A 14,578-nucleotide genomic window follows, 5' to 3' on the forward strand; every position below is an offset into this window, starting at 1 on the left:
TCAGGCGGGGCGGAGCCCGCCTCTCCCCGACCGGCGGCGGCCTTGTGTCTGCCTGAGAGAGGGACCGCCCGGCCTCCTCCTGGCTCCTCCTGCAGACGGCAGGGGGGGAAGAGGCACAGACGCCGCCGCCTCGCCCTGCTCGACCGGGCTGCACGTGACGAGCGCGCATCTGAGGACGTGCAGAGCGCGCGCGCCACGGAGAAGCAGCTCCTCGGGCTCCCCCGCCCGTCCTCTTCACGAGCAGCTGCTGCCGCATGCATGGAGCTCAATGGAGGCCTCGCCGCGGCTGCAGCCGGGTGCTTCAGTGGCAACACACACGCAAACACACACAGGGGCGTGGAAGACGCCTCCCCATGCAAGACTCAGGCGCGCCCCAACTCAGGCGAGGCGGCGCCTCCCGGGGCTCCCCCTTGACACTGGCCCCCGAAAAGCCGCGGGACCGGAGCTGGCCAAGGGGCCCGCCTTCGCGACACCTGGCCCGGGAGAGGGGGGCTGCTGCGAGGCCCGGGGTCCCGAGCGCCTCTCCTCTCCTGCCCGGAGCACCTCAGAGACGAGAAGGAGCCACCTCCCGTCTCCCCACATCCCGCGTGTGGTTTCCCGCGCCGGGGTGGTTTCCTTCCCGCGAAGCGTTTGGGACTCAGGAGCGGAGGTCCGGGCGGGCAGCTCAGCCCCGGCCTGCGACCAGGCGACCTCGAGGCGCTGTTAAAACTACAGTTCACATCCCGCTGTGCTGGCTAGCGCTGATGGGATCTGGAGCCGTCAACAAAGCTGCACTGCAGAGCCGCCTTTGAAATGCTCAACCTATCCAAGCCTGGAAAGCAGAATTCATCGGAGGCTTTGGCCAGCGGGCAGTGGATCCACTTCTGAACAGCTTGCCACGCCCCCCCCCCCAAAAACCAGACACCACAAGCCAGCTGGACCGTTCTGTGTGGCAATTCATTTGCTAAGTTGGTGCAGTGGATGGATTCATACATCGGAGGAACATAGGAAGCTGCCTTTTACTGCCTCAGGCCATTGGGTCTACACTGACTGGCAGCAGGGGTTCTCCACAGGCTAGCGTTTAAGGTACAGCCCCAAACGCTGCTCTTCTGCCACAGAACATACCCAGCTGTAACTCAGCTCTGCATCTCCTCCAACATAACTGTGAAAGAAAGTGTGGCATTAAGAAGCAAGGGGTTGAGCCTGGAGCAGCAGCAGCTTGTGGGGTGTGGAAGATGCAGCCCTTCTTCAGAAACAGACAAAAACTCCCCCACAATAGTAAAGTTTCCTCCTTGAATACACTTGGACTTCTGAAAGTCTGGCTCAAGAGCATATTAAGTAAGTAGGTTCCCCTCTATTTTTTATTTTTATTTGCCAGGAAATGTGTTTTGCAAAGCCGCCTTAGTGCTCCATTTAGTGAGCATAAAAGCAGGCAACTCCCTGAGGTTCTGATGGGCAGCTATTTATTATAGATTTTGGCCTCTGAATATCAACTTTAAAAATACCAGATGGGTTGTAGGAAGGCCCTCTCCGCTTTCTGTCCCATGGGTATTAAAGTCTTGTAGAAGGGGGGGGGGGTAGTGGCATTTATTTTCAGGTGCCTGATATGTAGAGTACCCAGCAAGAACTGCAACTGCATCAACTGACAAGCCAAAGTGTTGTCACAGGAAACAGGCATGAATTGCTTGCTCTTGGACCAAACTCATTCCAGTTACCTCAAAGGGGATCCTGTCGCCATCTAGTGACGGCTTCCTGACACATAAATTGTGAGGTCCAAGGTCAATTTCACATAAGCCAGTTTGGGCTCTTTCCACATTGCCCCAGCTGATGAATCCAGAGGTGGATGATCATAATCTGGCTACCTCACCACGGGTAAGATGGTGCTACCTCAGGACCAAAATGCTAGGCAGTGGAAGCCCTCAAAGTAGCTTTGTGACTCAACCAGGAACTCTCTTCCAGAATCACCGGCATGTTTCTCTGGGTAACACCCACTGGACTGTCGCCTCTTGGCTGCTGGGAACTGAAAAGCCCATGTGGTTTGGATCTCACTGATTTTTTTCTTATCGTCCATTTGAAGCTCAGATTCTGGTACACAGGAGGACAGCTCCAGATCCTGGCCCCATAGAAGGCAGAAGAAGTTCCACATAGGAACTGCCCTGTGATCATTCTAGCTGCCCTTTTCCAACTCTCTACAATACCCTTTTTGAGGTGAGGTGACCACAACTGTATTCAGCATTCCAAACGCCATCACACCATAGATTTGAATACAGTGGTATCTTGGTTTTTGAACAGAATCCGTTCCAGGAGTCCGTTCGACTCCTGGAACCATTCAAAAACCAAAGCGCGGCTTCTGATTGGCTGCAGGAACATTCATTTCCAGGTTTCGATTGTTCAGGAGTCCATTTGTTCAGGAGCCAAGGCATTCGGCTTCCAAGGTACGACTGTAATGGCATTGAGATATTGACAGTTTTACTTCCCTTTCCATTCCTAATGATACCTAATAACGAATCTGCCTCTTAAAAAAAAAAAAAAACAGTTGCTCCATATGGGGTTGACATCTTCATTGAGCTAGCTGCTACAAACCCAAAGTCTCCTCCTTGGCCAGTTCAGACCCCATGAGAATATATGTGAAATGAGATTTTGTGCCCAAACATGCATCACTTTAACTTGTTTATACTGAATTGCATTTGCCATTTTACTGCCCATTCCCTCGGTTTAGTGAGGCCCTTTTTGTTTAACAACCCTGAACAATTTGGTATCATCAGCAAACTTGGCCACCTTCACTGCTCAACCCTAACTGTAGACAGTTCGTGATGGCTTTAAAAGACAAATTCATGGAGGAAAGTCTCACACTGGGTGTAAGGTGCTTCCAGAAACAAAACACACTCAAGGGAACTGAATGATAGTAATAAACTTTTATTTTGCAAAGCAATATCCACATCTTACAAACACAAAAAATTAACCTAGGAGAGAAATGTCATTAACAAATCAGTTACTGACCACCAAGCCCAAAGGTAAGTCAAATGCCACCTTAACTCTACAACATCTGCTGCAGAGGAAGCTGTAGGTGGGTGGGGGGAGAATAAGGAAATGACAAACCTTCATATCATGCCAGAGAAGCAAATTGGAATGGCAGGTTTCTAACGAGGAAACAAACAGAATCAAAACTGATTCAAGTAATAGTGAAAATGAAAAAGAAAAGAGGCAAGATCAATATGATCCGAACAGCCACTGTCACATTCCACTTGTACCCTCCTGCCTGGAAGTGTCTGACTTCTACATGTCCACCACCAGCCCTTCCTCCTCCTTGCAGATCAGCTCTGAACCAGTAACTACAATGGTCTAGAACGGACCATAAAAGCAAAAGTTAAGAGAAACAACATTCTTCTTCTGAAGCCCACAATCTATTTTCCATTTAAAACTTCTGTTTGGTTGGGATTTTAATTTGAAGAGGATGCATTTTTATTTTTTATTTTTAAATCCACTACCAGACTCCTTGCCCAATCCTAGACCCCAAAGGTCTCTGGAGATCATCCCCGTATCTTGGAGATGTGACAAGACACCAAGCAAGCAAATGAACAGACGAATGAACTCTTCCCAACGAAAGCAAAGCCACACATCATGTCCTTCTGTGCAAACGCTAAAAAGCCATTCCTAGAACTCTCTACATTCTTAAAGAGTGAAACTGGAAGTGCAAACTAGGAAGCCAATCCAATGAGCGAGTCCGGAGTTGTACCCGCCTGGACAGCATCCCTTTGCAGCACAAACTGGCCCTCAGCATCTCTCTCCGCAGGCAAAAGGCACAACAAACACCAGGCCTGGTCCCAGGGGGCAGCTTGCCCCAATGCTGGCTGCCACTTCCTTTCACCATCAGGGACCCCCCCCTCCAAAGCCCAGCAGAAGTTCCCAGTCTGAAGAGCAGGTGCTGACCTACACATGAAAATAATAAAATTGCATCATTCCAGACAAGGTGCTCAAATACCTTCCCACATTAAGAAGATAAAAAATACCTGCACCTAAAAAAGCAAGCATGTCAGAGAGGCAGCCAGCCTTGAATCTTGTCCTCAAAATGCTAGTTTTCTACAGACTAGAAGGTTGTGACGCAGGTGCAGCAAACTAATCTTTCTCTCACACACACTCATACACCCTGACCATACTGTCTGGAATGGCGCAATCCCAGGAATTCTGAAGCATGTCACTTATCTGCATTAAAGGGGGTGCACTGCAGCAGCCCGATTTGAGGTCCAGGATTGCACCAATGGGAGATTCTGCCTGTGTTGGCTTTAAAAAATTAGCAACACTTAAACAAACAAACAAACAAACCCAGAGTGCAAAGTGGAAGATGCTTCTCTTGCTTTCCTTAAACTAAAATTACAAGTACGCCATCTTTCCTAACTACAGCCAGTATTAAAATATGAATATGCCAGGTGGGGTTTTTTGTCTTGTTTTTAAATAAATCTAGAAATGTTGGTATCTTTCTGCAAGCAGGGAGGAATTGGGAAGAAAGAGGAACAAACACATTGACTCAGTGGCTTTAGAGCTGCAGTACAGTAGCAGAGAGGTGTGCCCTGCCTCAAACACACTGGACAGACCATGGGGGAAAATAAGGTGCTTTTTCTGAGACACTTGCAAAAGGCATCCGGACTGTCCCACTGCAGCAAGACAGACACACACAGAAATGTCTCTGGCTCCTTCACAAAACAGCCTGCCACGAACAGGCAAAGAGGTTCCCACAGCCCAGGGCTGTATCGGCTTAACTTATTCCAAGTAGACTCCGCCTCCTATAAATAACCGTTACAGGCACTTAAAACGTCTTTGGTTGGAATAACCCAACGTCACAAGATAATTCATAACGAACCCGGGTCTAGTTCTGGGTTCGGCAGGCGATGGTTGCAGCAGACACTGTCACTTTTGGAGAAAGGAGGCAGGGGGTCACGCTTCTGAGAAAGCAACCTGGAGGAGGAGAAGTCAAGAAAGAAATGGGGGGGGGGGGGTTGAGCTACCCATCGTGGAAGCTGGTACAGTGCCCCCGCCTGTCACTGTCAGGGCAGAACTAGGAAGTGGGGCCTGGGTGGGAATTAGAAACTGCACACAAGTCCAACTTGCATTGAGCTCTTCACTGAGCCCCACCCAGGAAAGTGAGCAGGATGAAGCAGCAGGGACTGGTCACACTTTGCTCCTGCCTCTGCAAACCTGCTTGGCTTCTGTACTGGCTGTGGAGGAAAAGGAGCCCCTTTCTTCCTTCCCTGAGTGTGGGGGCTGGGCGAAGTCATAGTAATCCAGCCCACTGCATTTCAGTATTGGACATGCAGGGTGCAAAGGCCAGCAAAGAAGGCAAGCGGGCTGATAGCCGAGAGACAAGTCACTCTCCTCCTCTGCTGGGCTTTCAACAAAGGATTTGCAGGAGGCAAAAATCCTCTTCCTGAAGGCTACACATCAATACCAAGTGGGCAGAATGAGGGGAGCGCTCTTGGCCTCCACTCTGCCAGCCCACAGCCTGCTTTGTACTCTGAAGGCAAAGGAGGGATGGAGCACTCTGCCTATCCTCCTCCACCAGAACCTTCTATGAAGGAGGAGGTGGAGGCGGCTGGTAAAACATTATGTACACTAATATTCTTGGGGCTAATTTACCAGGCTGGCATGAGTAACGTGGAGTGGCTGGGGCAGAGGGAGCAGCGTGGCAGGCCAGGGGTCTACCCAGCTCAGTGCTGTCTCTTAAGCAGATGGGCTCTCCAGGGTTTCAGCCAAGGTTCTGTCTCGCAGCCCATGTCACAAAGGAGACCGTCTCAGAGAGTCCGGAGACTCCCTCCCCCTAAAAAAAGGCTGCTCACATCCCTGCTTGAGCCATTGACCAGAAGAGCAGCCGCACCCCCCACATGCCTTCCTGACTCTGGGGTGGCTGCGCACAAGCCGCCCAGTCAATTGAGGCAACAAGATCCCATTACGTGGGCACTCAAGGGCTCCTTGCCCACCTACCTTTTCAGGACAGAACTCTGAGTTGCTTTGCCGCAGTTTGCTGGGCCTGCCTTTGATGACTGCATAGCAGAACATAGTGATGACCATCACGAAAAGGAAGTAACTAGTGTGCATTAAATGCAGGTTGATGAGGGAGCGGTCATCCTGCACAAAGGGAGGAAGAGAGGGGGGGGGCTGAGTTTTTCCTGAGGCTGCAGGAACTCTACATGCAGTTTCCACCAAGGATGGGGCGGGGAAGGAAGCAGCCCTGAGTCTGTGTTTTGCACACAGCGGATCCCACCCACCCACCCGCTCCTCTGCCACATGTAGTTGCAGAATTTGAGCACGTTGTCCATTCACTGTAACCGCATCACTTACATCCGGGACGATAACTGTCAATTTGGGATTCAACGCGTGGTAGACTTTGCCAACAGCTCCTTTGTAACACCAGAAAGGGTTGTAATCTTGGGCATATTTGGTGTTTGAATCCCTCGCAGTGGTGAAGATCTTGTACCAGAAGGTCGCGTTGATGTATGTCTCTGGCACACAGTGCGGTGGCTGGCTGAGGAGCGAAGAGACAAGGGTGAGCTGGGTTGGTCAAAGCACAGCACAAAGCCGGCCTGAGATGCAACTTTGCCACGCTAAGGCAGCTAAGCACTCCACACCCCTCTAACACCTTGATGGATTGATTCCCCATGCCGCCCGTTCTCAAGCCCCTCGCTTAGAGCTCCTGCCCCACTTTGTAAATTGGCTCTGCTTCCACCAGCCTCCGGCACCAGCAACCCATTTACCATGCAAGGGTGTGGGGCAGCCCTTCCATGCAGCTGTGCATGTGCACGCCCAAGGGCACTCAATCAACGATGAGCAAATTGAGGATAAATATATTCCGTGGGTTTTTTAGCAAGATTGCTCCCCCCCCCCTCAAGTCCCACTCATTCATTTTTGGGAAGGGGATAAACTAGAAGCTCTAGAAGCTCTGCTTGCTGCTTCTCGATATATATATATACAGTGGTGCCCTGCTAGACGAATGCCTCGCTAGACGAAAAACTCGCTAGACGAACGGCATTCGTCTAGCGGAAGCCGCCCCGCAAGACGAAAAAGTCTATGGGGCTGCTTTTTTTCGTTTAGCGGAGCGCGGCTGCCATTGCCGCTCCGCTAGACGAAAAACCCGCTAGACGAAAATTTTCGCAGGATGAATTATTTTCGTCTAGCGGGGCACCACTGTGTGTATATATATATATATATATATATATATATATATATATATATATATATATATATATATATATATGTCAATTAAAAGTTTTTAAAATATGAAGCATATGAATAACCTCGAGGAAAGCCACCTCTTGAACTGTCTCAGGGTACCAGAGGCAAACCTGAAGGCGTTAAGCTGGTGCTGAGCTGTTCCCCTGCAAGGAAGCTGCCTCAGCAGCAGATGCTTACACTGTGACAGGGAAGACCCCAGCGGCAGCCGTGACGGTCATGCAGGTTGTGAAGACAGCCTGGTCACAATGGCCGTGCAAGACGCAGTCATCCGAATTCCAGGCAGCTGGCAGCGTGAAGGTGATGTTGATCTCCTCATGTGCTTCTCTGCCTTCGGGGGGAATTGGCGGGGGGGGGGGAGAGAAAAGAAAAACATTAGGTTCAAAGTAGAAGCAGGTTATGCTCAATAAGCAATAATCAAGGGGAAATCTGCAGCTGCAAAGAACTGTGAAGAAGCTTTGCTCAGGCCACCTCAGGGTTCATTTGGAGCAGAGCGCAATACTCAGAGTAGACCCACTGAAATTAATGGGCCCAAATTAGTCGTGTCATTGGATACAGCTTACTGTAACTAAGCTGAAGTACACATAACTGAAATAACTGCAAATACTTCCCCCTTCCCTCCCAGCTTAATTCTCCGACATTTCCCTGTGTCTGTTTTTGGAATGCATGCCCCACCCCCCACCCCGGGCACTCCCTTGTAAAGCGCCACACACACACGGTGCTGTATTAGCAGAGAGGCGTGTGGACTATGTTTCTGCTACTTTGGCAATCTCCCACAAGGCTCAGCAAGAATTCAGCTGCGAGTCCTGTTACATGTTGTACCTGAGAGCCCAATTTGGTGTCCGAAAATGGTGGAGCTCAAGTGCGTGACATTCCGCGAGAAGCCCCCAAAGGGCTTGAGGGGGTCCAGTGTCAGGGTGATGGCAACCGAGGTGTTGATTGGACCAGAATCCTCGAGCGTCTGTGGCGACGGCGTGGAAGGACGGGCCTGACTGCTGGTCATGGCACTTTCCGGTGTCATGGTGTCATTTATGAGGTGCTTTAGCGTTTCGTTCTCCGAAATGCAGAAGTCAAGATCGTTGAAACGCAGAAGGAAAGTATTCCAGTCCTTAAAGACAAACGGGTCTTGAGTGCCTCTCCAGCTCTCAGCCCTCCCCACGTCAGTGCCAAACACTCTGTGTCAAGACCAGCTCCGGGGAGCCAAACCCAACCCAAAACTAACCTCTGAATGTGATCAAGTCAGTTAAATCACAGTGAAACCCTGCATTTTTTATTCAGCTGGTTAGGGAATCAAAAGGGGGCTCAAATTTCACAAGTATCCTATCATCTTTTATGAGGCAGAATGTCCCAGAAGAAAACAGAAGAGATCTAACCTTCCTCCCACAGTTCTACTGCAGACAGACATGCAATGAAACAAAAATTGTCAAGTTTGTGGGCCTTCCCCATTCTTATCATTTCAAATCTGAATGGTCAATGCCCATTTGTGGTCCCAGAATAGAAGCACCTTATCCAGAGTCCTGAATTGTCTTATCAAAATGAAATCTGCCTTAAGCCTTTGGACCACTCACTCCTCTGACCCAGGCAGCCCGAGTATTTGGGCAGAGACAAGCCATCCTTTGGTTCCATCCCCCCAGAAACCAAGCTCCTGTCCCATAAGGCAGTAAATTCATTCCTGTCCACATGGTGGTATTTCTCTCCAGACCAAAAGGCCAAGCCTCCGGAGCACATCCACAGACACTGCTTTGTGATCTACCTCTGTCATTTCAGGCGACTTGATCTCCTTGATTTTGAAGAAATAGCCCAGAGTCAGGAAGGCGATGGCCATGGCACTGACACTGATCATGAACACCACCAGGGGCGGGCGGCTGCTGATGTAGACCTTGAGGTTCTCCAGAGGGTTTATGTTGAACATTATTCTGGTCAGGCCTACCTGGAAAACAAGGAAACCGCAAACTGGAGAGAGGGCACCACACTCACTGTCAGGCTGCCAGGAACCCCAAAGGCCTAATTACTCTGAATGGCCCAGAACTCGTCCCACGGATTAATCCAATGATATCGAAGCACACAATTGCAAAGGCTTCAGGATAAATGGAGAAGCAGTGATACTCTGCCAGAGCAAAGGCCTTTTGTCAGTAACTTCTCTGCAAGGGACACAAACAGAGAAGGAGAAGGAGCACCCCCTGCCCGCCTCGCATTCACCCCATTTCATTTATGCAGATGGAGAGATAGGTTATTTTTCCCCACCATGAAGAAAACCGAAAGGGGCTGCAATTATTCTGGGAGGTCCTTAGGGAGAAGAATTCCAAGAGGCTTCTGCCTGCTCTTTTCGATCACACCCCCTACACACACACACACAGCCTGCCTCAAGAAAGGTGCTGGATGGCTTGCTGCTTCCCCAGGTTCAAGTTCAGGGGCTCTAGTTTCGAGAGCAAAAGTTCCATTTCAAGAACACAGGATGGGCAACCTGTTTTGTTTTATTTCCACCTCAGCTGAGAAACACTGAATTGTATTTTGTGGCATCCGGATACCACCATGTATTCACCTCGAACTCACCACCCACTGGGCCCAAGCACTGGCTGGCTCATGCACTTCCTAGGCAAGTGAAGCCTTGGGCTTCCCTGCTTCCACACTGCCTGAGTCAGGCGCTTTTGTTCTCCAAGTGGCCCTGAGAGCTCAGCCCCCTCACCTCTGCCTCATGCCCTTCTCTTGCACTTGGGTGTGGCCAGAAGGAGACACTCAGCAGCCTCCCAGGGTCTTGTTATCAGGTCAGCAGTTCATGGTGACAGATGAGAAGGCCAAGGAGAGACATCAAGGAGCCCCTTGTTTGCAAGAGTGGGAATCAAAACAAGCAGAACCAGAAGAAAGCCATCTTATTAACTCTCATTATTTGCTTCAAAAATGCCAGGTCTCCTAAAACTTGAATTTGAACTCTGTTTCCTCATAAGCAAATCCTTCCCCTGTATCAAGACTGACATTCAGGAAGTGTTTTTTTTAAAAAAACAACTAAAAAAACAAAAGCAGACAGCAGAAAGAAGTTGTCCCTCCATGCTGTCGGGGCTGGGACTCTGGTGCGGGAGCTGCAGTTATCTATACTTCATCAAAATTAAAGGTAATTTCAGGGAAGTTTTCCATAGCTAATGAATAGCAATATGGTCCAAGGTAACAGCTCCCTACCCCAGCAAGCTACTTGCAGTTCAAGCTTAAATTAAAAAAGGGGGAAGGCCCCACCCCAATGAACCAACAACCCAACCAGAGAGAGAAATGGTGTTTATGTTCAGTAGACCATTCAAAGAAAGGAGGCAAACACCACTTTGAAAAATCTTTGTGCTCTCAGAGCAACACTTAACCTCACCAATGATACATGCATGTAAATGAGCAACATGCATTTGTGAGTTTGTGGTGAGAAGTCCAATTCTCTTCCTCTGCTGCTTTTCCTCTTTACACACACACTGGATAGTCCCTGGTTAAAAAGCAGAGCCACTTGCCTGGGTGTACCAATTTAACTTGCACAGAACACTTTGTGTCCTTCGGTTGAAAAATGAGAGAAAAACACCACCACCCCACACTGTCAAACATTACCCAAAGGTAAACAGCGCAGGATGAAGATCCAAGCCTTGTAGAACAGGAAAGATCAGTTCAAGAACCTGGCTGTCTCTGAAGCACAGAAACAAACTTGATGGGGTCAGCTGCCACTTGGAATACATCCAGGTGTTTAAGGTGATGCCCAGACAGACGTTTCCTCCAGTGATGGATTCTTAACTTATTTGTTTTAGGAAAAAATGTATCCAACTTTCCTGCAAAAGTTGAAGGTGGCTCACAAAGGAGGAATAGTCGTACCTTGGAAGTTGAATGGAATCCGTTCCGGAAGTCCGTTCAACTTCCAAAATGTTCAAAAACCAAATCGTGGCTTCTCATTGGCTGCAGGACGCTCCTGCAGCCAATCAGAAGCCATGGAAGCCCCATTGGATGTTCGGGTTCCAAAAGAACATCTGCAAACCAGAACAATCACTTCCGAATTTGCGGTGTTCGGGAAGCAAAACGTCTGAGTTCCAAGGCGTTCGACAACCAAGGTATGACTGTATATAAATGCAATTAAAAATCCCTAAAGGCAGCAGCTGACAAAGACATTAAGAGCAACAGCTGAAGAGCTACTAAAGACCAGGTGGCTTTCTGGGAAAGGGATGTATTTGCACAGTGGCCGAAAACTATCATGGGGGAAGGTAGCCGCCCCTCGGCAGGTGGGAGCACCAGAGCTCAACTGTGGCTGCCACAGCCGTTTCCCTGGCAAAACAGGAGCAGGCCAGTGTTGATTATCTCAATACTTGGGAGAGTCCTGTCAGCCTCCTCAGAGCTCTGTCCTCCTGGGCCTGACTCTGGCAACAGCCTCAGCTGGCCGAGCATTTGCTTGTGAACCAAGCAGGAAGGCTGAGGTGAGAGCAAGTGGGTTGCAGAGACTGTGCAAGAGGAGCACTTACCTTGTCCTTATTAGGCTTCCTGCTCTTTCCCTTCAATTGCTTGCCAACTGTGTCTATGTCAGAAGCATTTCAACAAGTCCCCTTGTGGGCTGGAAGACGCCTGCCTTGCCCACCAGCCTTCCTCCAGGGAATCTGCTGTGAATGCCAGAGAGGCTCTGCAGGTGTTCCAGAGCTCCCAGACATTCTGTCAGTCACAGGCACAGTGCATGGAGTCCCTGCAGGGCACTGGACTCAGCTGCAAGTTGCCAATTCCTTCCCACTCCCTGCTTTTGAGATTGGCAACAGGCATTGCACAGGAGCAGTCTCTGCTCCCGCTGCTGACCTAAATCCCAACAGCAACTTGTGGGGAGCAAGGAAAGCAGTGCAAAAAGGGTTGCAGGGCGGTGGGCATCCTCTCACAATACCTGGAACAGCTTCACCCACCCTGCTTTCCTTGGGCAAAAAGTAAGCACGATGGCAGAAGAAGGGAGACAGAAGGGCCCTCAAAGTTCTGTCCACCTGGGACAGGAAATAGCCACCTGCGGACGGAGCCTCTCTGCTACTGCTGGTTTCCCAGGTGCCGTTGCCTTCCAGCCCCAAGAGCAAGGATAAGGATGGGAAGCAACATCCGGAGGGGCGCCGCCCGCCGACCACAGGTGCTCCCCTCACCCGGGATGGAGATGCTCCTGCTTCTAGCCTTTGGTGAAGGAGCAGAAGTCAAAGCCTGTCCTGCCCTAGCCCCTCCCCTTCCGCGTGAAGGCACAAGGAGCAAAGCCAGAGAGGCCCCAGGGCGGCGGCGGCGGCGGCAGGACCCAAAGGGCTGCTCCTCCCCTCCTGTTGCCGGAAGTTTCCCTCCTCCTGACCAGAAGCTACCGTCAAGCAGGGAGGGATTTGGCGGGGGGGGGGGGGGAGAGGCCCAAATCCGAGGAGGGGAAAGAACCACAGCCGGGGCATTGAGGGGATATCATGGGCACCCCCGCCCCGTAGGTGTGCTGGCTGGGGGGGGGGGGGAGGACCCTCCCTCATTCCCTCCTTTTAAGCCCCCCCCCCGGTTCCTCGCCCGCCTGACGAGCATTGTTAGACGGAGGGCAGCGGCAGCCTCACCCTTCCTCGGTGCGCCCCAAACAGGCCTCAGGACGCGGGAGGAGGCTCTTCCCCCACCCCGCCCAAGGAGACGCACTAGCCGTGGTGGGGGGGGCACTCTACACATGCGAATGGGCCCGCCCAGAGCTTACCGCCGGCAGGCTCAGCGCCGGGGCTGCAGCATCTTCCTCTTCCTCCTCCCTCCGGCTGCTTCCCGGCCGCGGCCGCCGCGCGAAGACCCTCCTCGGCTGCCCCGCCCGGGAGGAGAAGCAGCGCGACGGCGGCGCAGAGGAGACAAACTTCTTCCGCCGCCCGCGAACGGGAAGATCCGGGCGACGTCAGCGCAGCGTCGCCCAAGCCCCGCCCCTCCCGAACCCCGCCGAGTCCAAACCGGGTTCCGAAGCGCCTGCTAAGAATGCGGGGAGGCCGTGATCAGCCGTGATGGGCTTGCAATTGAGGGGTCTGCAGGTTCCTCACGCCTGGAATATTTCTATCATTCTATGCACTACTTCCAACTGAGAGGTGCTGGCTCAAGCCCTCCTGCACACACTACACCCATCCTTCCCTCAGAAGCTGCATCTTCCTCACCATTGGGCTACTCATGTGCAGCTCGGACCACGCCACAATGGAACAAGGCAGTCCCCAACAGCCTGCTGCTAAATCAAGTCTTTGCAGCCTCCTTTTTTTTCCCTTGCACAGCTCCCCAAGGTCAAGGTAGCCTCCAGAGGTCCCCGATGCTGAAACTGGCATAGTAGGGCCCAGGGGATGCTTGAGAAGTTGATGGGCACCATATGAGGGAAAGGCAGCCTAGAAATGTAATCATTGCATAAATATTTCCCACTGGCTTCTCCCTCCTCAACCCCAATCCACAGCAGGTTTCTTTCTCCTCCATAACACCAGAGCTAATGGACCTCCAAATCAGGTGAAAGTTGGAAGCCTCCGGACAGATAAAAGGACTTTTTCACACAGCACACAGTAAAACTATAGAACTCGCTCCCCACAGGAGGCAGTGGTGGCCACCAACCTAAATGGCTTTAAAAGAGGACTGGATAAATTCATGGAGCAGGTCTACTAGCCATGATGGATATACTCCGCCTCTATTCTTTTTGAATACCAATTGCTGGAAACCACAGGAGGGAGGGCTCTTGTGCTCAAGTCCCACTAGTGCAGGGGTCAGCAAACTTTTTCAGCAGGGGGCTGGTCCACTGTCCCTCAGACCTTGTGGGGGGCCAAACTATTTTTTTTGGGGGGGGGGTGAACGAATTCCTATGCCCCACAAATAACCCAGAGATGCATTTTAATAAAAGCACACATTCTACTCATGTAAAAACACCAGGCAGGCCCCACAAATAACCCAGAGATGCATTTTAAATAAAAGGACACATTCTACTCATGTAAAAACACGCTGATCCCCAGACCGTCCATGGGCCCGATTTAGAAAGTGATTGGGCTGGATCTGGCCCCCAGGCCTTAGTTTGCCTACCCATGCATCTGTTTGCCCACTGTGAGAACAGGAAGCTAGACTAGATGGACCATTGGCCTGATCCGGCAGGCTCTTTGGATGTCCCTGTGTTTGTATGAAAGAAGCCCTGCTGGCTGGAAAGGAACTCTCTTCTGTGTGAAGACACCAATGACTGCAGTCCTGCCAGGTTGAAGACCACCAGCAAGCAAGAACTCCAGATGCCACACAGCAGCTCTGCCAGCAATGTTGCAAAATAGTAATACAAGGAATGCATACATTAGATGCTTCCTTCCAAAGGAATGAAGCCCACTTCTTTCTGAATACCACCAAGCAACTACTGCCTGCAGTTTGTTCATCTGGCCTCACAGCTTGCTCCATC

General features: G+C 51.0%; 1 protein-coding gene across 4 annotated transcripts; it reads right to left on the reverse strand.

The window, feature by feature from the left end:
* Positions 1-2,875: 2,875 nt before the first annotated feature.
* On the reverse strand, positions 2,876-13,034 carry TMEM248 (transmembrane protein 248). Of its 4 annotated transcripts, none has more exons than XM_033172240.1 (7): positions 12,890-13,034; positions 8,954-9,126; positions 8,023-8,308; positions 7,381-7,531; positions 6,313-6,496; positions 5,956-6,099; positions 2,876-4,932 (listed from the first exon to the last, which is right to left on the reverse strand). In XM_033172240.1, the coding sequence occupies exons 2-7, from the start codon at positions 9,110-9,112 to the stop codon at positions 4,912-4,914; spliced, it is 945 nt and encodes a 314-aa protein (XP_033028131.1). In that variant the 5' UTR covers positions 9,113-9,126; positions 12,890-13,034; the 3' UTR covers positions 2,876-4,911. The 4 variants fall into 4 exon arrangements, with proteins under 4 accessions (XP_033028131.1, XP_033028128.1, XP_033028132.1 ...); XM_033172237.1 differs by having other exon boundaries at positions 8,954-9,130; XM_033172241.1 differs by lacking the exon at positions 12,890-13,034 and adding an exon at positions 9,887-9,996.
* Between the last annotated feature and the right edge of the window lie 1,544 nt (positions 13,035-14,578).

Source organism: Lacerta agilis, chromosome 15, assembly GCF_009819535.1.
Source record: "Lacerta agilis isolate rLacAgi1 chromosome 15, rLacAgi1.pri, whole genome shotgun sequence".
Taxonomy (NCBI): Eukaryota; Metazoa; Chordata; class Lepidosauria; order Squamata; family Lacertidae; genus Lacerta; species Lacerta agilis.

Excerpts from the sequence above, each read along its gene's own strand:
- TMEM248 (XM_033172240.1), bottom strand. The coding sequence starts at position 9,112 with ATGTTCAACATAAACCCTCTGGAGAACCTCAAGGTCTACATCAGCAGC. Across the intron at positions 8,309-8,953 it reads AGTCGCCTGAAATGACAGAG|GACTGGAATACTTTCCTTCT; the intron begins GTAGATCACAAA and ends TTTGTCTTTAAG. Across the intron at positions 7,532-8,022 it reads ACACCAAATTGGGCTCTCAG|GCAGAGAAGCACATGAGGAG; the intron begins GTACAACATGTA and ends TTCCCCCCGAAG.